This window comes from Musa acuminata, chromosome BXJ2-8 (assembly GCF_036884655.1).
Source record: "Musa acuminata AAA Group cultivar baxijiao chromosome BXJ2-8, Cavendish_Baxijiao_AAA, whole genome shotgun sequence".
Taxonomy (NCBI): Eukaryota; Viridiplantae; Streptophyta; class Magnoliopsida; order Zingiberales; family Musaceae; genus Musa; species Musa acuminata.
Window position 1 is genome coordinate 7,637,765 of NC_088345.1, and position 24,524 is coordinate 7,662,288.

The 24,524-nt window shown below is 39.4% G+C and overlaps 1 protein-coding gene across 1 annotated transcript in view; it reads left to right on the forward strand.

The window, feature by feature from the left end:
* Positions 1–3,096: 3,096 nt before the first annotated feature.
* The window catches only part of LOC135619004 (calmodulin-binding transcription activator CBT-like), a 33,468-nt gene continuing 12,040 nt past the window's right edge, over positions 3,097–24,524 (forward strand). Inside the window, exons 1-6 of the mRNA XM_065120532.1 lie at positions 3,097–3,284; positions 6,788–6,913; positions 9,184–9,299; positions 17,952–18,040; positions 22,323–22,368; positions 24,161–24,350. Of these exons, the coding sequence (XP_064976604.1) occupies positions 3,221–3,284; positions 6,788–6,913; positions 9,184–9,299; positions 17,952–18,040; positions 22,323–22,368; positions 24,161–24,350 (631 nt within the window). The 5' untranslated portion in view covers positions 3,097–3,220. The remainder of the gene's footprint in view (positions 3,285–6,787; positions 6,914–9,183; positions 9,300–17,951; positions 18,041–22,322; positions 22,369–24,160; positions 24,351–24,524) is intronic.

Here is a 24,524-nt window from a genome sequence, read left to right on the forward strand (position 1 = left end):
AATTGAGACTTGGAACTGAAGCTGCTAAAGAACCTATCAACTGTACTTTTTTATTCACAGAGATTATTTGATTGAATTTTGTCAGTCCAATTATTGTGAATTATTTGTTGATGTGAATAATTAGTATCTGCAAGTCAATAGTGAGATTATTTGTTGATGTAACCTATTAGTTTATTGGGCAAATGGAAGGATGAGTGACTTGAGACAGAGGAGAGGGAAGAACTTGAGAGGGCAGATGTGAAGGATGAGGAGGCAAAGAGCTTGAGCTTTGCTAGTTGAAGTTGCTGGTGCTACTGATAGCTCATGTCACTTCTGGTCACAGTATCTCATGCTTGCATGTTTGTCGTCGAGCTAATGGGCAACAAAAACACACACACACACACACGCACTCTCTCTCTCTCTCTCTTTCTTGAATGTTTGTCGAGCTGATGGCTTTCTCTTTCCATGCATCATCATCACATTTTTCTGTCTTTATGTGCTTTCACACGCAAAATTCTTCTACTTTTGTCCCTTCCAAGCATCAACAATATTTTTATATTGACTACTTTTGTCCCTTCCAAGCATCACATTTATTTGACTGCGTTGATGATTTCAGCTTCTATCTGAATAGTGAGAAGGATCATAAAAGAGAAGAATTATGAGAAGTACTCGTTTCATTCTTCAAATGAATAAAAGAAAATAAATAACATGATGTCATACCATAAATCAAAATCTTCCTATCAATTTACTGATGAAAATAATATATATATATATATTCTTTATTTACAAATATTACTTATCTATAACCTACTCTAATATAACTTAATTGATTTGATAATAAGCGAAAGATCATTCATACCTCATTGTCACATAATCAAGACTTCATCTTTGAGTAGGATTTTCTTTCTTTAATTATAAAACAAAAAATTAGGGTAGTAAGATAAATATACATAATTCATAGTAATAATAATAATGATAATAATAAATTATAATATTTCGATTATCTTTGGTCATAATTAATGTCGGGAACCCGAGCTCGATCTATATATAATTAATTATGTTCTTTTCAATAGAAGTAAGATCAATCTTTATTATTTAATTATTGAATTCCTATTTTAATGATTAATATAGAATATTATGTACGTAACTCACCCAATTTACCCAAACCATATGATGTTATATGAAACATTTCTATATCACTCACCTAACAATGATTGCTAATAAAGTTGCTATACATTGGAACATCTCAATCATTGAGTTTGTGAATGATAACTCATCTAAAGTGAATGATGAACAAATTAAGCATTTAATTTCGATGACAACTAGCTTAGGTTCATTATCACAAAGTCTCGATATAATAATATTCGGATATTAGAGCTATCATCCAAAATCTGAGATATATTAGAGATTCTTCCACACATTTTATCATCAATAGTAGTAGGAGAGATAGAGACCTCTAAAAAAAAAAAATACATAATATAAATAAAAACTTGATTTAATCAAGAATATGATATCTTACAAAGTTTGATGATGATAAAACATCGGTCCTAAATAGTTCAAACACTATGACTTTATTGTTATTATTATGGTTATAAAATAAAGATTATTTTTATTAGTAATTAAGCATCATTAACAAAAAGCTCAACAAAGTTAGCTACTCTATGAACCATAGAAATAGGGGTCCCATTAACATAAGAAATTAAAACAACACAGACCTCATGCCATATATTAATTTCAAAGGACACTTCCATGACTTCTCATCTTGCTTGCTATTTGGTGTCTCCATCAAGGATTAGATGTTTGGCATGCATCACGTTTTTGTATGTATCACATGATATTGAAAGGGACGAAGTTCTATGATCCATTAATAACTTGAAGGAAAAATAAAAACAATGTGCAATTTCAGCTCAAAACAAATAAAAATCATACTTACAATGTATACGATGGACAACATTTCATGTGACTTATTATCCCATCCCATGTAGTTACTGAATCATTGATTATATATACTTCTATATTTTTATATATATATATAAAAGGTAGAGCATTTTTCTCCTAAAATAATATGGATAATTATGCTTCCTACTTCACCATCAACATGTGAGAAAGATGTACAAATTGCTTATAAATTATGAATAATTTTTATGAAATTTTTAGTCAAGACAAATTATCGTACACAAAAAAATCTTTCAAGATTTTGACCGATAATTTTTTTTATGAGAGGAGCATCGATAGTCTTCTTCAAACGACGTCACTAGTTTTACGAGTCTTCTTATATTGACTATAAATTTAATGTCAGATTCCATTTTGATTGTACTTAAAAATATTTACAATCTTTTAAAATAATTTTATAAATTATATGATATGATGTGTACATAGAAAAAAAATAGGTCGGCTAATTGACTAGCAAACATTGCTACATCGACGTGTTTTGAAAGCGAGATTCTAATAGAAATGATATTTTGGTGAAGTAATATATATATTTATATTTAAAAAATAGAAAAGGAGTCAAATAAGAAATTAATAAACAAAAAAGTCTTGTGGCCTCGAATGTCACAGTATGGTGGTATTATTATGAGCTTTAGAACATTCAAGAGAAGCTATAGTTGTCATATGGGGGTGATCGGCATCAATCGCCCTCCTCGGTGTGCCACCAATAACTCCACACATTTAGGTGACTAACATATCCAATTTGACTAATTCCACTCATCATCATCATCATTTTCCTCCTTTTTCACATGGTTTGGTTTATATTTTAACTTGCTTAAACACTTAATTATCGTTTGGTTGAATCCTAATGCTATTGGAAACACTTATGTACCATATTATATATATATATATATATATATATATATATATATATAAATATAATCCGTTAAGAAAGATTAGACGGCTAAGAACGCAATAATCCGCGAGAACCACTGGTCGACCTCGAGTTCCAGGGTTGTTGTTTCGGTCGTGTACCGACATAGTGGCAGGTCCGGTGGCACGCACAGAACACGGTTGACGAATCGGACCAATCATATGAAAAACTTCTTGTGGGTCCGTGTGCTTTAACGTATAACATCGGTGTAGTCAGTGGAATGAGGACCGTCTCGCAAATTTGTTCGCGTCGTATTCTTTCTTGTCCGTGGGACGAGTGTTTCTCGCCCTTATCACCGTCGCTCAGTCAGCGGTCTCTCCTCTAGTCATCTTTCCTCGTCTTCCTTCGACGTCTGTTGCTCGCTCTTTGGCGCACTCCATGGAGAGCGGCGATTCGGGGTTGCTCGCCGGAGCGGAGATCCACGGCTTTCGGACGTCCGCAGGTTCGTTGCCCTTGGCAAGCAATCTAGGCTCAGCGGTCGAATTAGTTCGGGTTCTAGCAACTGGTGATTTGGTGCTTTCCGTGGAGATTCCCGTCCCCTTTTCGTTCCATCGAAGACTGGCTCTGTTTATGCACTTCTCTTTGCTCGAATTAGGATAATCGTAAGAGAATTTTGCTGCCGCGGACTAGGATTTAACACCTGTTCATGTGATCGATGTTTGGTCGTGAAGGATTTATGATTTGGGGTATTTATGATTGTGGGCTTGGATGCGTGTTATGTTGTTTTCTTTTCAGCTCTGTTGAATCGCTTGCATGTACTTGATGAAATCGCTGCTCAAACTTTCTTTTAATCGCATCACGATCATGGCTTCGTTGGTGTTGGCCGTAATAAATTATCGTATGGATTCTAAGCAACTTTAGAGGTAGCCCATCAGATCCTCCAAATCGGATATTTTCCGTGCTTGCGAACGCCCCGAGGTCCATCTATAAATTTTTAAACTCTAATTAGAGCATATGGCACCTGTTGTTGCTGAATTCTCTTGTTTCATTCATTTCAATTCATGCTTCTGTCCATTTCTGTTGATGAGCCTTTCTTGGCTTTTTGGAAAGTACCATGTAATAAGGAAGCATTGTTGAGGGAACTAAGATGATATGCTAATTGCTTGATATATGAATTACACTGATCCACCTAGCAATTTGTTCTCTTTATTGAATGGTAGTTTCTTTAGACTTTTCCATAAACAGAAATTTTATATTGGAAATAGTTAACTGCAGCTAATAGTTCTGCATCAATAAAGTTCGTCAGGAGCTATTCTCAAATAGGTCTGTTCCAAATTGATAACAGTTCAGAGCCTTTTAGCTCTAAAGTTACATTTTGGAACATATGTAAAGCATAAAGCAAATTAGAATGATTTTCTTACTTCTATAATCACGATTATGTAATCCTTATGAACATCGCAATCAAAATCTATGACTTCAAACCAAGATATGCAATACCGTACCGTACCGGTGTTTCGAGGTTGGTTCGGTACGGTACAGTACCATTTACTGAGCGGTACATCAAGGCGTATCGAGCGATACACCAGGGCATACCGAGTAGTTTTAAATATTTTTTCCTCTTACTATAGCACTATAGCACGTTCCGTCCGGTAGTAGGCGGCCCGCGTACTGATATATCGTCGGACCGGTATGTGCCGCCCGTACCGGGCGGTACTATTCGAAATTGCATGCCATGCTTCAAACATCCAAGATCAGTTACTGGTATAGTCATCATGAACCATGGCTCACAAGGTTGTCAAAAATAAAACCATTAAAATACAGTTCATCATGAACCATGGCTCACAATGTTGTCAAAAAGAACAAACAGTCTGTTATAGGTACTGACATTACATATAGGTACTGTTATCATATTGTATATGATTTTTTACTAACAGAACAAACAGTCTGTTTGATCTAAGGAATGTGGAGACAACCTGAACACCTGCACGTATGGGCTTTATGATGCTTAAAATGCTATAGGCAGTTTGATTCTATTCGGATGATCTTCCAAGTTCCAACCATTTAGTGACGATATGGTATAGTTTGTCATTTCTTGTGATTATGCAATGTGCCTATGAAGATACTATAATTAAGATGTGTGGGCGTGTATTACTTCATGCTTTGGCTACTAGATTAAGAACATGGGGGACCACCCAGATGGAATTATTCCTTGACTGTAGGTGCACTATACAATTTCTGCTTTAGATGGCAATATAGTGTGTTTCTTGTTTTTTTGATCTAATATTTATGTCCAAATGGTGTTGAGAATTTATTGGTTTGAATTTTCATTTAAAGCTAAAGAACAATATAAAGCTGGTATTGGAGTGATATGTTCTGTGATCTACCAAGTCACTTCTTGAAAAGTAATTGATCTTTTGTGGTAAAAGTCCCTTGTAAATCTGTCTTAAAGATGAGTTCTCTTCCTTTCACCTTTCATTATTATTCTGTTCTTCATTAATAGTTTTTTATTTGGATTTTGTTGTTCTACTGGATCATGTGAGAAATAGGCAGTTAGTAGCAGTTCAATATTGAAAATCTGAGTTTGTTGGCTTGTGGTCTCTGATTATGGGGATGAATTTTCCTTCAAACTCCAAACAAGATGCCAATCGGGTTGCTTTCAGACCGTTGCATCTTTAGAGTTTACTTTCTTATTGCTTTATCATATTGCATGTCTTTTATCCACTTATTAGTTTATAGAATTGTTCTCTGTGGCCTATAGAACTATACTTACATGCTATTGAAAGAACTTTGTCCAACATAAAAGAAGTATTCACTTAGACTTAATTATTTACAAGGGTCAAAATATACTTTGTCAATGGCAGATACATGAACTTTACTAGTGTAAAAACTTCTTTCACCAACTACATTTCTTACTCAGATAACCTATGTAAGGTTTTATATACTAGTTATATGGGGGGTTTTGGTCTGTTGCTAAGAAAAATAGATATGGTCAAACATCCTTGCACTAATGATATAGGCCAATATTTTTTTGGCCATGGTATTTAAGAATTTGCACAGGCACAACACCACATGAGCAATATGGAATGATTCTGCTTGAAACTCACTGTGTCTGGCCAAAATTCAATCCTTGGTCCTGTATACTACTAATGCACCTCCCAATCCCCACTTCACAACTGTTTTTTCTTTCCTTTTCTTTTCTATTATTGATGTATGACTATCATCTAAAAGAGATTTGAATGCTCATATCTATTTAGAGGTTTTCCTTACCACAAATATTAATGGAGGAAAATGATCTATGTAGTTGACCTTAAACAATTGGTTCATTTTGGCAATATCTTATTAGATGTCAAACCTGTTTCCTTAGTGATCATTGCATCTTCCTGTGAATTTCTCTAATCATTACAACTGGCATTTGTTGCTGCCTTAGCTACATTTCCTTACCATCTTGGTTTTAGGGTTTCATTTATACTCAACTTCCCAAACTCTTCTTGAGGATAGCTGAAAATAAGAGCACTGCAGCTTTTCCATTTAACATCCTTATGACTTGAAGGCATGGAGCTATTGTTATTGGCTACAACACTACTAACAACAAATATCACTATCGTTTTAGTAATCCTCAAATATGAATGTTAATATCATGCAAGAAACCTTTTGTCTTGCAGCCTTGGTGCTGACTTCCAGGTGATAAACTAATCAAAGAAAACTGCATATGGTACTCACTTCTAAGATTTTGACTGATTTGGAACCTATTGATCTTGTTTCTGAAGTTGTTATTGGATCTGAGTAATAAATTTATAGAATGTTAACTTGAGCCTACAATTGTTTGTTATTTTCATGTCCAAGATTTGTACCTATCTCATTCTCATCTCAATGAATTCTAGAAATCAACGTTTAGTTCTATAGTCCTTTCCATTACTTGCTGTCGTTTAAGGTTTGTGTTTCCATCTTGGACTTCTCTGACATATGCTGGTTACTATATATATATTCTTTTCACTTTCCTGACAGATCTGGATGTGGATAAGTTAATGGAAGATGCCTCATCAAGGTGGTTTCGGCCTAATGAAGTTTATGCAATATTGTCGAACTACACACTTTTTAAGATACAACCTCAACCAATTGATAATCCTGCAAGTATACTCCTTGTTCTTTGCCTTGCACGGAATGCTTTCTAAATCTAGAAATGTATTTTTGTACTCATTTTTACATCTTTGTGGAACTTTTGGTTAATTAATTTGAGGCACACCAACACCCTTACAACATTTAACTGTTCTGTTTTCTTTATACATATGTATTTCATATCATACTTATATTTGTATGATCTGTATCTGAATATCTTCACTATTTGCCAGTCTTGAGTTAACAATATTTGTGGGTCAGAAACTAAAATGAATAATACAAATGCAGATGTGTTCAATATTGAGATGATAAAAATGTTCAGAAAATAGTTTAGCCATGGCAATAAGCAAAGTACATGTGATGTGTATTAACAGGAGGAATTATCATTATCTGGATTTTTTTCCTTTTGACTACAACGGCAATCTTCTTGCAGATTCTTCATTTTATTATTCATACTGTTTCAATGAGATCGGAAGGAATAAACATACAATTATCTTTTTTCGTCTAAGCAGAGTCTTACCTTCCTTACAATGATTCTAGGTTTCTTAAAAAATGGTCTGGTGGGAAAACTACTACTAGTTTAACAAAAATGCATTCATTTATGTAAGTACCTTCCTTGCAATGATTCTAAGTTACTTCAAAAATGGTATGGTGGGAAAACTACTACTAGTTTAACAAAAATGCATACATTTATTTGTAAAGGTTCTCAATGGTAGTTGAGGTTGAATGTGTACTAATATGTTTGAAATTTATCAACATGCTGAATTCATATGATATGACCATCCTATCAGAAATTTTCTTCCAATTGAGGTAGAGAAATTGATCTACCAATGATGAAAGAAAGAAAAAGAGAGAATTTATACTAAATTACAATGAATATTTTTTGCAATAATTGAAATAACTAATACCAAAACATGGCCTCTAGTCTTTATATATTATCTATATAGTTAACTGATATAACTTGTGGGAGGAGAGACTTGTTATCTCGAAATCAGACTTAAAGATAAGAACACAACTTAACATATTATTCTAAAATTGATCTAAAATGGTAACTAATGTGAAAATAACAAAAGATAAAAATATCCTTCTAGAAGGCCCTCGTCCAATGTGGAGCCTTCATGGGTGGTGATTTAGGGTCCGAGTCGTCTGACTACTCCATAACATCATGATATTACAAGATATATTGTATCTTGTTTATAGTAACGAAGCCATCCTTTTTATAATATATGGATTATTTCATATATATTAATAAGGAAAAGTTATAAACTGGCCCATTGTTTCTCTGGCTTCTGATGAAAACGTCTCCCTTGACACACAAAACTTTATTCTCTCCTTTTGTGATAAGGTTTTGCCAAGTTTGCTCTTTGTTTTAGAATCTTTGGTAATAATCTCAAGTAAAATACCAGTCTGATATTGGTTTTGAGTCTTTTGACAATGTGTTAGACAAATATATCACCAAGATACCGGACAATGTACTAACCTGTATCGCTTATTATCACTTAAAAGATAAGAAAACAATAGAAATGAGCATTATGTTGAGTTGTACCAAGATGCATGATTCGCTGTCCAAGCTTGGTCAGACTGGTAAAGAATGGTTGATATGTACCATTCTGACTAGTATTTTATACTATGATGTTAAGATTTCTAACTCCGGCCCATTGATGGAAATCTGTATCACTGCAGATGCATCTGAAGAGTGTAAATATCAAGAATTTGCATGTCTGTTGGAGAGTTAGTTGTGTACATATGATAAGGATTATGTGTATTATAGGTACTAAGATAAGATGCTGCTTAGTGACTTGGTGTTTTATGTGGTGAAAAGCTTAAAATAATGTCAAAGGTGCGATGATCAATTACAATTTCTGGTTACTTCTGGATGGTTGACCTCCAACAAGTTGATATGCTCTTTAAATATATGATGTGAGACTCTAAGTAGGTTTCTGTTTCTTATGAGTTATAGTCAATTTGATGGCAAAGGCATCTTTTAATGATTCAAGTTGATACACTTCCATAAGCATTAGTTTTAACCAATTGGATGGCCAAGGCATCATTTGGTGATTGTAGTTGATATTGCTTCCATAAGCCTCATGGAACATCTTCTAGAATGTTATAAGCATCCTTATGATTGTGTTTAGGAATATCAATACAGTGGATGTTATTATTTCTGTTACTGCAGTCTCTTTCTATGTTATCTTATGGAAATAAGCATATGAGATCTAATTACTTTTTGACAGCCACCAATCACTTAGGTGCTGACTTATTAATCTGTGTTTTCATCTTTCTAGGTGGCAGGGTATTGTTATTTGACCGTAAAATGTTGAGAAATTTTCGCAAAGATGGTTACAACTGGAAGAAGAAAAAGGATGGAAAGACGGTTCAAGAAGCTCATGAAAAATTAAAAGTTAGATTACATCCAATACAAAATTCTATAGTCACCTTTATGTACCTTATAGCTTTATTGGTTTTCAAGTTGTGACTAGTTCCTGGATGTCTCATAATTTGGTTTTGATGAAATCATTCTATATATCACTAAGTTCATGAATCCTGCCATAATGCCTATGCATGTTATCTATTCTACTTATAAATCTAAATCCAACCATTTTAGTCTCTTTGTATTCAATGATATTTCATGATAATTTTGTTTCACATGTAGTTGAGACATAATGTGGTGTAACATTTGTTTAGTTTTCCTATTTTTCTTAATTTTTAATGGGATCTGAGCCCAGTTGAAGGGGAGTCAACTGTTTATTCTAGTGTCTTATCAGTAAGAAATTGACCAAATGTAATCTTGATGTAGCCTTTGGTAGTCAAGCATCAAACAAAAGAGTCGGCCTAGTTGCTACCTCATTGCAAGCTGCAAGGTCCTGCAAAGAGGAAAACGGGTTAGTCAAAGATGCCTGTCATTTCAAGCATGGAGCCTTGTTTGGCACAAAATAGGATAATGAAAATTTTCACTTAGCAGTGTAGAAGGGTTTTAGGATAATAGGTTGGGATCCGATGTGTCACGGCCTTAGTTGGAATTGCCTAAGGCGTGAGGCACCCTTGTGGCAAAGACGCGAACTTAGCTTGCGTTGCCTAAGTCGCGAGGCACCCTTGCGGCAAAGACGCGAACTTAGCTTGCATTGCCTAAGTCGTGCTTCGCCCTTGCGATTTGTGTCCGCAAAGATCAGCCCACTTGCAACCTCTCACAGGTCCCGAAGGAACTGTAAAAGAGAAAGTTGATTAGTTCGAAGAACGAGCGACGGACAAGTCCCGACGTCTCGCGAAAAGAGGAAGCTTTATAAGTAATTCAGCGAGCACCTTGCGTGCACAAGAGAAAAGAGGGAGAGGGGGAAAACAAGGACTTTAGAAGGTTGAACGAACAGCTGCAAGTCCACAAACAGCTGCTCACCGGGTGTCGGGCGCGACAACAAGTTCCCGTCAAGGTAACGTGCGAACTTGCGAAAGACTGTTCAACGTCCGACATTATACCAAAGCCCCATCCAGCCCTGTGCCACCCGGGTGGTTCCAGGGTGCTGAGATGGCTGACGTTTCGCCTGCAGCAGCGGGCTGTAGAAATCAGCCCGTGGCACGCGAAAACGAAGCTGTTTTGCTCGGTTCGGTGAGTGGTCTCACTGTAGCGTTGCAACTTGTTTGAACTTACATTTTTACAAGCAAAAGGACTTAAAACCAAGTCAAAACATGCTGTCAAGCAGCTGTACATGTAGACGAGAGCGATGAACGGTTCGTTGAACGGAGTTGTTGCGGGTGCGCGACGACCGTTCATGACATTCTCCCCCACTCAAACTGTCGATGCCCTCGTCGACGCTTGTTGATAGTTGTTGATGATTGCTTCTTCATGTCGTAGGGCGTCTTCAGGCTCCCAACTGGCTTCAGTTCGGGGAAGCTTTCGCCACTTCACCGAGTACTTTGTATGCTCTGCTCCAGTGGGTAGCTTTATCTTGCGGTCCGCCAAAATGGTTTTAACTCGCTTCTCGTAGGAAGCTGTGGTGGTGGGTAACCGAGTTGGAATACTTCGAGAAGCATCTTGCGGATCCGAGTGGTAGGCTTTCAAGTTGCTGGCGTGAAGAACATTGTGAATTTTGTGAACCACGCCGGCAACTGCAACTTGTAGGAGACGTTGCCCACCCTGCTGATAATTGAGAAGGGCCCCCTCATACTTGCGCACCAATCCTTTATGTACTTTGTTCCTAAAGAATTGGAGTGATGCTGGTTGGAGCTTGACCAACACCAAATCGTCGATCTTGAATTCTTGCGGTCGCCTTCCCAAGTCTGCCCACTTCTTTATTCGTTTTGCCGTATTCTCTAAGTAAGCCCGTGCAATATCTGCATTTCGGTGCCACTCCCTTGTAAAGTGATAGGCTGACGGACTACTCCCAGTATACCCAATTACCATGGTGTGAGGAGTTGGCGGTTGTTGCCCTGTAATATTCTCGAAGGGGCTCTTGTTGGACGCAGAGCTCCGCTGCAAGTTGTAGGAGAATTGGGCAATGTCCAACAACTTCACCCAATCTCGTTGGTTGGCACTCACGTAGTGCTGAAGATATTGCTCTAGGAGCGAGTTTATCCTTTCAGTCTGGCCATCCGTCTGGGGGTGGAGGCTTGTGGAGAAGTATATTTGAATAGCTCGGTCCAGAATCGTCCCAGGAACCGAGCGTCTCGATCACTGATGATATTGTGCGGGACTCCCTAATACTTCCCACATCCTTCATCATCAGCTTGGTCGCCTCCTTTGCTGAACAGTGTAGTGGAGCAGCAATGAAAGTTGCATACTTAGAAAATCGATCGACCACCACGAGTATCGATCCGAGTCTCCTTAATGCGGGCAAGCTTGATATGAAGTCCAAGGAAATGCTCTCCCACGACCTTTTTGGTACGGGCAACGACTCCAAAAGTCCCACCGGCTTCCGTTGCTCCGCCTTGTCTTGTTGGCAAGTAAGGCACGTTCGAACATATTCCTCCACATCAGTCCCCATCTTCGGCCAGTAGAAGGCCCTCTCCACGAGAGCCAACGTTCTGTAAATGCCTGGGTGTCCAGCCCAAAGGGAATCGTGACACTCTCTTAAGAGTTCATGCCTCAAATTGTCCACTCGAGGAATATAAACCCTATTCCCTTTTGTGTAAACGAGTCCTTCCTGGACCCAAAATCGTCGTGTCTTGCCTTTTTTGATGAGCTGCATCAGGATAACTGCCTGGGGATCATTATACAATCCATCCCTGATCTTGGAAAGGAAGTTGGAGTGCAACTGACTTGTTTGGCCTCTACCCTCCAATTGTACAGTATTCACATGCTCCACTTTCCGACTTAATGCATCGGCCACGACATTTGCCTTTCCAGGCTTGTACTCCATTGCCATATTAAATTCAGCCAGGAAGTCCTGCCATCGTGCTTGCTTTAGGGAAAGTTTCTTCTGAGTTTGGAAATAACTCAGAGCAATGTTGTCTGTCCTTAACACAAATCGCGATCCGAGGAGGTAGTGTCGCCAAACTCGTAGACAGTGGATCACCGCTGTCATCTCCTTCTCATGCACTGAATACCGCCGCTCGGTCTCGTTGAGTTTGCGGCTCTCGTAAGCCACAGGATGACCCTACTGCATGAGTACTCCCCCAATAACGAAGTCTGAAGCATCTGTATGGACTTCAAAGGGCTCCCCATAGTCCGGCAATTTGAGCATCGGTTCTTCCAAAACGACAACCTTCAGATCTTGGAATGCAATTTCACATTTATCAGACCACCTCCAAGACTGCTCCTTCAACAACTCCGTCAGTGGAGTTGCATGCTTCGAATACCCCGCTATGAAGCGTCGATAGTAGTTGACGAAACCAAGGAAAGATCTCAACTCTGGCACCTTCTTTGGAGTTCGCCATTCCGCAACCGCTTGCACTTTCGATTTATCCATCCGAATGGAGCCATTACCGATTCGATGCCCCAAGAATAAGATCTCTATTTGAGCAAAATAGCATTTATCCCTTTTCACGAACAAAGTGTTCTCCCTGAGAACCTTGAAAATTATCCGAAGGTGCTTGACATGCTCCTCGAGCGTTTGACTGTAGACGACGATATCGTCCAAGTAGAGGACCACGAACTTATCCAAATACTCTTTGAATAGCTGGTTCACGAGAGTGCAGAACGTGGCCGGAACGTTGGTTAAGCCAAAAGGCATCACCAAGAACTCAAACGCTCTATACCTGGTCACACAGGTAGTCTTCGCTTCGTCGCCTTCAGCAATGCGCACCTGCCAATACCCCGACCGAAGGTCGAGTTTTGAGAAATACTTGGCTTTGCCTAACTGGTCGAACAAGTCCGCGATGAGCGGGATTGGATACTTGTTCTTCACCGTCACTTTGTTGAGGGCTCGGTAATCGACGCATAGTCGGAGGCTCCCATCCTGTTTCTTCTGGAAGAGAACGGGAGATCCGAATGGTGCTTTAGAGCTGTGGATGAGACCACCGCTTAGCAGTTCACCAAACTGCTTTCTGAGTTCTGCCAACTCTGGCGGGGGCATGCCGTAGGGTGGTCTCGCTGGAGGCTTTATTCCTGGCTCCAGCTCGATGTTGTGGTCCACGCCTCTGCGTGGCGGAAGAGTCTTTGGCAACTCGGGTGGCATAACGTCAGTGAACTCTTCCAGGACGTTCGCCACCACAACAGGTTCATGAATGACCTTCTCGTCGAGTGACTCTAGCTTCATAGCAGTCACGAATGTTAGTTCGCTTTTTCGTACCCCCTTCTTCAGTTGTAATGCCGATATCTGTTGGGGGTCTTTGGTTTCTCTCCGAGAGATGGGAACCACATAGGGGTCGTCACCCCCCATCACATATAGGGTGTTTAGGAACGGAATTGACACCAACTTTGCGCGTTCATAAACTCCATTTCAAGGATCACTTGGAAGTCGTCTAATGGCACCGCCATCATGTTTGTGCTCCCGCTCCATGTTCCAATCTTGATGGGGACTCCCTTTGCTAACCCGAAGATTCACTTGGCCTCCGAGTTCACCGCCTTCATTCGACTTGGGCTCTTCTCCAAGATCAGCCCAAGTCGCTTTGCTTCTAGATCGGCAATAAAGTTGTGGGTAGCACCCGTGTCCACCATTACACGAGTCGTTTGGCCATTTAGCTTGATGTCTACGTACATCAGCTCACCACTTCCTGCTTTTTATAGCTTTGTCTTCGTGTTCTCCCCCACTTGATCCCGCATGGCGTTCAACAAACGTATTGCTCCCATCCGGGGTCCTTGCGACTCCTCGCCGTCGTTGTTGGATTCAGAACTACTCGAACTAAGAGCAACAACTTTGCCCTTGTCCGATTTGGGGGGATGAATGGAAGCTGTTAAAGCATTGAGTGCTTATTTTTGTGGGCACTCCCTCACCATGTGCGGCCCTCCGCACAAGAAGCATCTGCCAGGTTTCGGGGCCTTGCCTTTCGGGCTTGGCCCTTTGTGGGAACTCCTCTTCTTTTGTTCGCCCCCGAGCTCCTTCCCTCGAGAATATTTTGGAGGGCGATTGCTTGAAGATTGTTTCTTTCTTCCCGGGTCTTTAAAGGAAACGAAGTCGGTGAGCCTTTCTGCGGCAGCAATTGCTCCGATCAAATCGGCGACATTCCTTCAATGTAGTTCTTGTTGCGCCCATGGCTTCAAACCATCGAGGAAGCTGAACAGCTTATCCTTCTCGGACATGTCCTGGATGTCCAGCATTAGCGCAGAAAATTGCTTCACGTAGTCTTGGATGGAAGTATTTTGGCGGAGTTGTCTCAATTTCCTTCTTGCGACGAACTCGGTGTTCTCCGGTAGGAACTGAGTTCTCAACTCTTGCTTCAAGTCCTCCCATGTGTCAACTCAACACCGACCTTGTTGGATCTCCTCCCAATAGGTTCGCCACTAAAGTTTTACATCTCCGTTCAGATACATGGTCGCTATAGAAACTTTGGTTTCTTCATAATCAGGCCTCGTAGCTCGGAAGTATTGTTCCATATCAAACAGGAAATTCTCGAGCTCTTTTACGTCTCTGGCCCTTCCATAACCATGAGGCTCGGGTGCCCTCAAGTTTTGTGGCGGCACAATGCGGGTGTTGCTTCCTCCCGCATTTAGTGCCCTTGTGAGCATGGACACCCTTGAAGTGAGTTCCGCCACAACTTCCTGCAGGTGTTTCACGGAGTCTTTGGTGTCATCTGACAATCAGTCGACTAGGGCCTCAACCTTGTCGATCCTGGACTTTGCTTCTTCTTGCGAGCTCTTTACCCCAACAAGTCTTCGTTGGCCATGGTAGAGTTCCTCCAAGATCGCTTCGAGAACATCCAAGCAGGTTTCCGTCGTTGTGAGTCTCTCCCTCCTTATGACTCTTTTTCTCGATTAACGCTCCAGATTGCGCCTCATCCGCTCGCGGAGAGTAGCCAACTTCTCGCTCATCATGTTTGCTGCCGCGCTCCTCCTGAGCGGCTCCAACAACATGCGAGCGAATGTGCACTTGCAGCCCACCAGCAGCTGCTTGGGGCAAGGGTCCGGCTTGCCCCATCTTGCTTGATTCGCCACGATGCTTTGCCATGGCGAAGTTGCGAAGTTCCTTCGCTGCTCGCTCGAAGTGCTTGCCCGCTCTGATACCACAATATCACAGCCTTAGCTGGAATTGCCTAAGGCGTGAGACACCCTTGCGGCGAAGACGCGAACTTAGCTTGCGTTGCCTAAGTCGCAAGGCACCCTTGCGGTAAAGACGCGAACGTAGCTTGCGTTGCCTTAGTCGCACTTCGCCCTTGCGATTTGCGTCCGCAAAGATCAGCCCACTTGCAACCTCTCATAGGTCCCGAAGGACCTGTAAAGAGAAAGTTGATTAGTTCGAAGAACGAGCGACGGATAAGTCCCGACGTCTCGCGAAAAGGGGAAGCTTTACAAGCAATTCAGCGAGCACCTTGCGTGCACAAGAGAAAAGAGGAAGAGGGGGAAAACAAGGACTTTAGAAGGTTGAACGAACAGCTGCAAGTCCACAAACAGCTGCTCATCGGGTGCCGGGTGTGACAACAAGTTCCCGTCAAGGTAACGTGCGAACTTGCGAAAGAGTGTTCAACACCCGACACTATACCGAAGCCCCATCCAGCCCTGTGCCACCCGGGTGGTTCCAGGGTGCTGAGATGGCTGACGTTTTGCGTGCAGCAGCGGGCTGCAGAAATCAGCCCGTGGCATGCGAAAACAGAGTTGTTTTGGAGCTATTTTGCTCGGTTCGGTGAGCGGTCGCACTGTAGCGCGGCAACTTGTTCGAACTTACATTTTTACAAGTAAAAGGACTTAAAACCAAGCCAAAACATGCTGCTAAGCAGCTGTACATGTAGACGAGAGCGACGAACGGTTCGTTGAATGGAGTTGTTGCGGGTGCACGATGACCATTCGTGACAGATGGGCATCAATCTAATTCGCTTGAAGGCAAGAGGATCCACTAATGCCCATCAGCACCCTTTGTAGAATCCTCCTACATTGTTGATTGAAACTTGTGGGTGTACCTTCTTTGTGCCTAAAAAAGTTCTTTGCTTGTCCTTTTTTTGTGTGGTTTTTTCGACTAACCTATCTTTGCTTCTTCAACTGGCTGGCTGCTTTTGGGGCTCAACTAGGAGGTCAAGATTCAGTCAGTTACCTTTATCTTCTTCGCGGGGTTACCTTTAGAATTTAAAACTCAGCTCTAGTTATTCCAGTCATAGATCACCTGTAGGATGTCTGATTATTTTAGATAGGTTATAACCATTGCATCGCACTTGCAGAACATCAAGAGCCGCTGTCGGGGAGCAAATAAGTGAACGAGTGAGGTGATGAGAAGTCATCTAAAATCATATGTTGCTTGACAACTTAAAATTTGATAATATAAGTTTACACACAAGCAAAAGAACAAATGCAACATGCAGGAAAACAAATAAAACACAAAAGAAATTTCAAAATACAAGTTCTGCTTACTATGGATGAAAGGAAAAGAGAGAATAATTTAAGTTTCAAGAAGAAACTGAATATTTATTATTGAATGAAGTAACTAATGACAATTTTTTTGAAATGATTCGTTCAATATTGACTAATTAATATCTTTGCTAATTAAGGACTTAGTTTCAGAACAATTATCAACTTCTTTTTTTTTCAAAATATTTTCAATGATAAAAATTAGCCTAATTCTGTAAAATTGATATAATATTGATTAAAATTCTAAAGCCAAGTTTATGTCAGCATATAACAGATCTTTTATGGAATGATGAATAACTGTGGGAAGAGCACTTAAATCTTACCTTCATTGTATATAGTTAGCTCTATGATTTCTGTTTTATACAAGGAAAATATGTGATGCCTACCAATTCAGTATATGAGAATGTGTTATCGAGAAATGATATGACTCTTCCTGAAAGGCGATTCTGGGTTGAGGTGGAACTGCCAATAGGGGACTGAAAAATCTAGATCACATTCAGGACTGTTATTGTTGAAGTTTCTAGCAACTGTTTGCACTGTGCCACTGCACCTTGATGGAGTAGCAAGGACTATATTCAACTGCTGGGTTGATGCAGAACTGTCATAGGTGACTGCAAACTCTAGATTACATATAAGATATGATTGCTGAAATTTCTAACTGTACACACAATCATTTCCATCCTGATGGAGTAGCAAGAAGTTACTAAATTCACAAAAATTAATTGGTGCAATTGCTAACTGATAATGACTCTAGTTTAATGGATACTCCTGTGAAATCCCTTTTCTTTTAACAAATGGTCACCATGTTGTCTCATCTTGTTCTTACTTGATTTTTCGTGGCATGAGCATATTTTGGGCTTGCTCATTCATTTTCTTGATTATATGATATCTTTTAGTGCCTTGAGAATCTCACTTTGAGATCTCCTCTGCCAGTTTCCTTCTTTAACTTGCTGTTTCTTGTATGTGACTAACTATGGAGTGTATAGCTTCTTGGATTTGTCATCTTGTCTACATCATTCCATCTTTCATTTTGCATTACTTGTTATTGTCATCGTGATTAATATATATTTTCTTTGCCATTAGATAGACTTAGTTATGTTTTGAGAAGTATATTTGTTTATGTCACAGATTGGTAATGAAGAAAGAATTCATGTTTACTATGCACGCAGTGAGGATGACCCTAACTTCTACCGTAGGTGCTACTGGCTACTTGATAGGTATTTTCAATACATGCTCGTCTTAGTAAAATTTGTTTTTAATGTAAGAAATAGAGCTTGGTCAAGCAGTGTGTATTTGCTCTTATATTTGTATGGTTCCTACAAGAATAAGGTGAATTATATATTTGTAGAGGGACTCGTTTTATTTGCTGTAGGTGTTGCATGACTATGTGCTTTCAAAATTTTCTTGCTACATGCTTATACAAATTTTGAGAACTTGTAGAGTAAGTCTTGAAGGAATTAATTAGTTCATGTTACGAGACATAGTCTGTTAGAACCCTAGCGGATTCTAAGCTTAGGGTTGATCTCTTTTGGGGATCGGTCTCCTTGGAACTTTATAGGGGTTCCTTCCTCCAAGTTGCTGTTCAAAGGCTGTTAAAAAGATTCATCTATTGCTTATCAAAAGAGGATGAATACATGACTATTTATAAGGCTTCTAAACCCCAACTCCTAATAGGACTTCTACGCAAGACCCCTACTTCTAACCGACTCCTAATAAGACTCCTACTCTAAGAAACAACCTCTCTACTAACCCTAACCCTAGTCGGCCTCTTTACCTCTTTAATAGGGGTCGGCTACGTAGGTTTTACATGAATACCCCTTTCAATAAAATTCAATTAGGACTCTCCAAGCTAGAGTCCTAACATAGTCCCAGATGTTATGTCACAACAAACCTGGATCTAACAAGGCACCTAAAGTGTGAATATTGTGCATAGGTGAATCTATAATCACATACTTTCCTGAAGGAAGAGCATTGGAATCAAATAAAGGACCTTTCTTTTTTCTCTTGAGTCTAATTCAAGTGAAAAATTCTGAGGTTCAGTTTTATATATATATATATATATATATATATATTTGTGTGTGTGTGTGTGTGTGTGTGTAGTTCAGAATAGTTTAGGTATTCTTTTATATGGGTTTTTATAGGACTTTAAATGATCTAATAATAGGAAGTTGGCGGTCTTCTTAGTCTTGCATTTGCTATGGGTGAGATTTAGAAAGAAGTTTAGGGTATAAGAAAGTATTCTCAGATTCATGTGGCCCAAAACAGAGATGTATCTGTTAGGAAAAGAGTCGGCACTAAGAGGGAGGGTGAATTAGTGCAGCGGTAAAAATTATGTCGGTTTGAAAAACCTTCGTACGATAAAATCTGATTTCGACGAAATAGTGCAGCGGTAAAAATTATGTCGGTTTGAAAAACCTTCGTACGATAAAATCTGATTTCGACGAAAACCGTTTCGAAAAGATCTTTAAATTGAAAGCATACAGAAATATAGTTGATGTAAAGGAAGGAAAGCAGTTTGCAGTTAAGATAAATAGCACAACAGAAATGCAAACCGATTTATAGTAGTTCGGTCGTCATGACCTACATCCACTCCTCCAATTCCTCTTCCGTCGAGTCCACCGGCATCCACTATCGATCTTCCTTTAATAGGCAAAGATCAACCTCCTTCTTACACTCCTCTTCTCCTTTTACCGGGTTTAGGAGATAACCCTTACAAGCACTCACTCCTCTCTCAAACTATTCTAACACTTAAATTAGAAGAGGAGGATTCTCACAAGAGATTACTACAACAATATTTTTCCCTCTTTAAATTCTCTGTGCTTATGTTAGTTAACCAGGGATGAGAGGGGTATTTATAGGCTTCAAGTTGATTCAAACTTGGAGCCTAAAAAGGTCTCATCCCAGGTTTCCTGGGTACTGGCGGTACCACCGCCGTTCCTAGGCGGTACTACAGGCCGTTGGATCTGTAGCTGAGCGGTACCACCGCCAAACAGGGGCGGTACCACCGCTGGCAGCATTGCTGTCGGCGGTACCACCGCCCAGATTTCCTGGGGTGTTGTTCCCCAAGCGATGCCACCGTCGGCCAGGGTTTCAGCACCCTGGTTGGGCCTTGAATCCGGCCCAAACCAGCCTAACTTCGGGCCCAGTTGGCCTCTAACAGAGCTGATGAGATTACCTCTCAATCCCAACTCCAATTATGTGCTAACTACGATTCTTAAGACATAATCTAAGCAAGATAAGTCCGGTTTCTTTCGGCGATCTCTCGGTAATGTTCCGGCGGACTCCCGGCAAGCTCTTGGACTTCACTATGATCTTCTTGGCGAGTTCCGACGAGCTTCTTTGGCAAGCTCCTGGACTTCTCGGTTGGTTCCGGCAGAACTTCCGACGAACGTTCGGACTTCCAACGAACTCTCGAACTCCCAACGAAAATGCGTTCTTGACTCCGGGACTTTATTTTGCTTTATGCCTTGCTATCGTAGTTAATCCTGCACATATAAAAATACACTTCGATCTAGACAATTATTACTAAGCATGAATCATGTCGTCCGGCATGTTATTGGTCCATCGACGCTTCGTCCGATTCTTTGGCTCATCGTCCTCTCTTACGGCCTATTGCTCAATCGGCCAGTTGACCTCGCAACTTCGCTCTTTTTGGCCCGATGCCCGAAACCTTCTGTCAATACGTCAATCGATCCTTCGGCCCGACGTCCAATCTTTTGACACGTTTTCTTTCGGCCCAACATGATTCTTCCTGCTTTAATTGTCTCTCCCTGATCAAAGCATCCTGCGTCACTCAAAACGCAGATTAAATCATAAACACTTATCAATCGATTTCATCATCAAAATACGAGATTTAACAATATCTTCTCATTTTTTTAGAACAGGAATGATCGAAAATTAGGACCATCTTGCATTCCTTGTAATCTTCTGTCATTTCTCTCTCTTTTGTTTTTGTCTTCCTCATCTAATCTATTTTATCTTTTGATCTCATTTTTTTCCTTCTTGTTTATATACATTATAGCAAGGTATGCAAAACCGTACCGCATCGGTGTTTCGAGGTTGGCTCGTACGGTACCGGCATACCGAGCGGTACACCAGGGCGTACCGAACAGTTTTATATATTTTTTTCTTACTGTAGCACTGCTACAGTGTAATACTGTAGCACGTTCCGTCCGGTACCGAGCGGTCCGCGTACTGGTATGCTGTTGGATCAGTACATACCACCCGTACCGGGCGGTACCATTCGGTACTGCATACCATGCATCATAGTCGGGCTGCAGTTCTACTACCTAAGTATTGTTTTCATAATATTTCTTGAATCTTTTTCGTGATCAAATTTTAATTAAAATTAGATTGCTTGAACTTTGAAATCTACAAATTATTAGTCATTCTAGTATTAGACAGCATTGGTTATCCTGTTTTTAGAGGACCTCTAATAACAATTCTAGAGCCAGAGCATCTATCTTTTTGGTAGGATCTACTAGAAGAAAGTATAAGCATTAGATGAAGGATTGAGTTTGCCAAGTGTCTGCTTGGTGAGAAAGGTTAGAGGGGTGAAATGGAAGAAAGTTGGAAAGGACACACAAATGCAAGAATAGGAAGAGGAGTAGGAATATAGAGAATAAAATATGAATTTATCAGGATATTCATACCTTAGCTTAAATCATGTAGAGCTTATTAATAATTGGATAATGTCAAACACATGTATGTAATCAACTTACTGTTTTCTGATTTAGAAATTTTTTTTTAGTTCAATTCAAAATTAGATGACAGAACTTGAGATGATTAAACACCTGGCATTCATAAGTATGGAATTTTAGGGAAGTCGGTGACTTTCTTTTCTGAAGGATGCAGCCATCTCTTTTCTTACTTTACATTTACTAATCTATGCTTTGAGCATCCGTAGGCTCACACCTCAGATTAAGAGCACTTTTCCATGCAGTTACCTTCCCATTTGTGTGTGTGTTGGTACATTATTTTCCACTGGTTGTTATGAGGTCAGTTGATTCATATGGTGATTCTGTGTCGGCTAGAAATTAGCTTGTCATTCATCATTATTCATCAGTAAGCATGCCAATGGAAGTGGTGGTTTGCACACCACTATATTAACAATGTCTGGACTCTGGGATGTTGGAGTTAGTTCCTTATAGATTTGACATTATGGAGTAAGCTAGTTTAGCATTCCAAAATATCAGGTTTTCATAATTTTGCATCATAGATTAATCTTAACCTAGAGTATTTTATAAAGCGTCTTTTTGTTTGAACTCATCTTTTATTTTCATATTTCCTGATACATATTTTTATCAATTGAACCTTCTGAAGTCTTCCGTAAAATTTATAATTGTGTCATGCAAGGGCTTTAGTTAACAGACTCCATTTCTAGTTATATGTAATAGGTTGCTCAAAATGATTTTAGATATATTTTTTGGCTTATAGTTGAAGTCACAATGTCTTAGAACATTCACAACTGAAGTAATATTGGATATTTTTCTTATTCAGGGATTTGGAGCGTATAGTTCTCGTACATTATCGTCAAACATCAGAGGTTTCTTCCTTCAGACGAGCTCTGTTTGAGTTCTATGTTCATCATCTTGACTAGTGAATAGAAATCCAACATTTCAAGTGTCACTTCTTTTGCCATGAAAATTGACTTATGCATCTGTTGGTCGATGCATATATGAGGCTTGTGTTGCCATATGCTGAGTGCTTATGATCGAGGGACCTATCTTGTGGCTTTGTTTGATACCTTTGAAATTACCAATATATTCAAAAATAGGCAAAAAAAGGACTGATATTAGTCTGCACCTCTTGAAATGCAGATATTCTCTTTTTGAGAAGGCATGAAATTCTGATCTGTTTAACCTTGTTGGAAATTTTATTCCAAATTACGTAGGAATCAAAAGTCAAAAGGGTCCATTTCCTTTATGGTATTTAAACAAGAAGAAGGTCATTGTCCTGAATATTGGCTCAAGAGCAACAACAGGGATAGAATAAGATGTACTTAGCCATATTTGTACTAACATTTAAGGCAGTATCTAGCGTGCAACTAGTCATGTACAAATAAGAAAATCTTTTATTGTCAATTGGTGAATGAATGGAAATACTTGCATATAGTACTTAGTTTTTTTTTAGAGTTTGCATATGTAAATTAAGTTCCAACTTGTTAGGTGAGTCATTACATCATATATTTTAATTTTTGTGTGCCATAGAAGACAATTGCCACATGTAGACCTTACAGTTGTTGGTATTGGGATTCCTTCAGTCTGTTGTTTCGTGGGAAGAACATTGTCCATGTGTACACATGGTTTTTGAGTTCTGTTGTGCAGTATCGTACCAACGTGGTGTTGGCTTGGCTGGTCTGTAGTTGGGCCAAGGGTATGCTGAAACACCCTTTACACATTATTGACATAAACCAATTAACTTTCCGACGTTGCCGTATTATTCGAGTTAGCCCATATCATGTTGCTCATTTCCTACATCGATATATGCCTGTTGAGAACGTTTCCTTGCTCATACGTAGATGATTTCCTACTTATCATCTGTGCCAACAACCTTACAAGTGCGATGCTTTCTATCAGCCATATTCTTGGATCTTGTCACCATTTTTTTATTTATTTTAATGTGCTAATTTTGTAAGTTTTGATATGTCTAACAAACCTCAATCAGGTTTTATCTTTAGTGTGGTTATTTCTTATAACCAGTTACCTCATGCAAACCTAAAGATATAGATAGTATGCTTTATGGAACATAGACTTAAATTTACATTATTTTCCATTTCTAAGTGCCCAGTAATTGATTTCTTTATAACCAGTTACCTCAGATGTAAACCTAGAGATATAGATAGTATGCTTTATGGAACATAGACTTCAGTTTACATTATTTTCCATTTCTAAGTGCCCAGTAATTGGTTTCCAGTGGCAACATTCAATTTCAAGCCATGATGAGTTCTAGATAAACTAAGCAGGCTTATCTCTTCTGTTTTTTATAGATTGTTTCCATTTTAATCTGTTTCAGATATTTTTTAAATGAACTTGGATTTCTTTCTAGCCCTTTTTTTTATCCTAAATCATGCTTTCAGTTTTGATGAATTTCAACCATGCTGGCATGATATCAGCATGTGATCATGCTGTGTCAAGGATGCACCAACACATCATTTGGCATATTGTTCGCATGGTTGGCAGGCACTTTGCTTGATAATTCTGGAAGTACTGTGCACCTTACTACACAGCATTTACTGTGCACTCATATTGCAGCATGGGGCATGACAGTGAAAGTTTGATTCTTGCATAAAATATTTCTTCATTGTTCTTAGCTTCTCCTTTGGTCCATGACATCAGGATAATGCATTTCAACATGTTCCTGCATCAGTAGAATGTAAAGAAGTTGTTTCGGCTACTGGTACGGTGCAATATGGTTCTCCATCAACACCAGTGAATTCAGCTGGTGGTTCTGCCCAATCGGAGGTGTCAGGACACACATTTGTTTCAGAAGAAATTAACTCAATAGACTACAATGTCAGCGGCAATGGTGAGACAAAACCATTCATGTAACTTAAGAGTGACATGATAAACTTTGCATCCTTTAAATGCAATAACTTAAGAGTTTTGAATTCCTTGATATATTTTATTTGCCATTTTTAAAAAAAAATTTGGTAGGCATGGTCTTATTAATACATCAGGGTGGATGATGCTATTGGCCCTT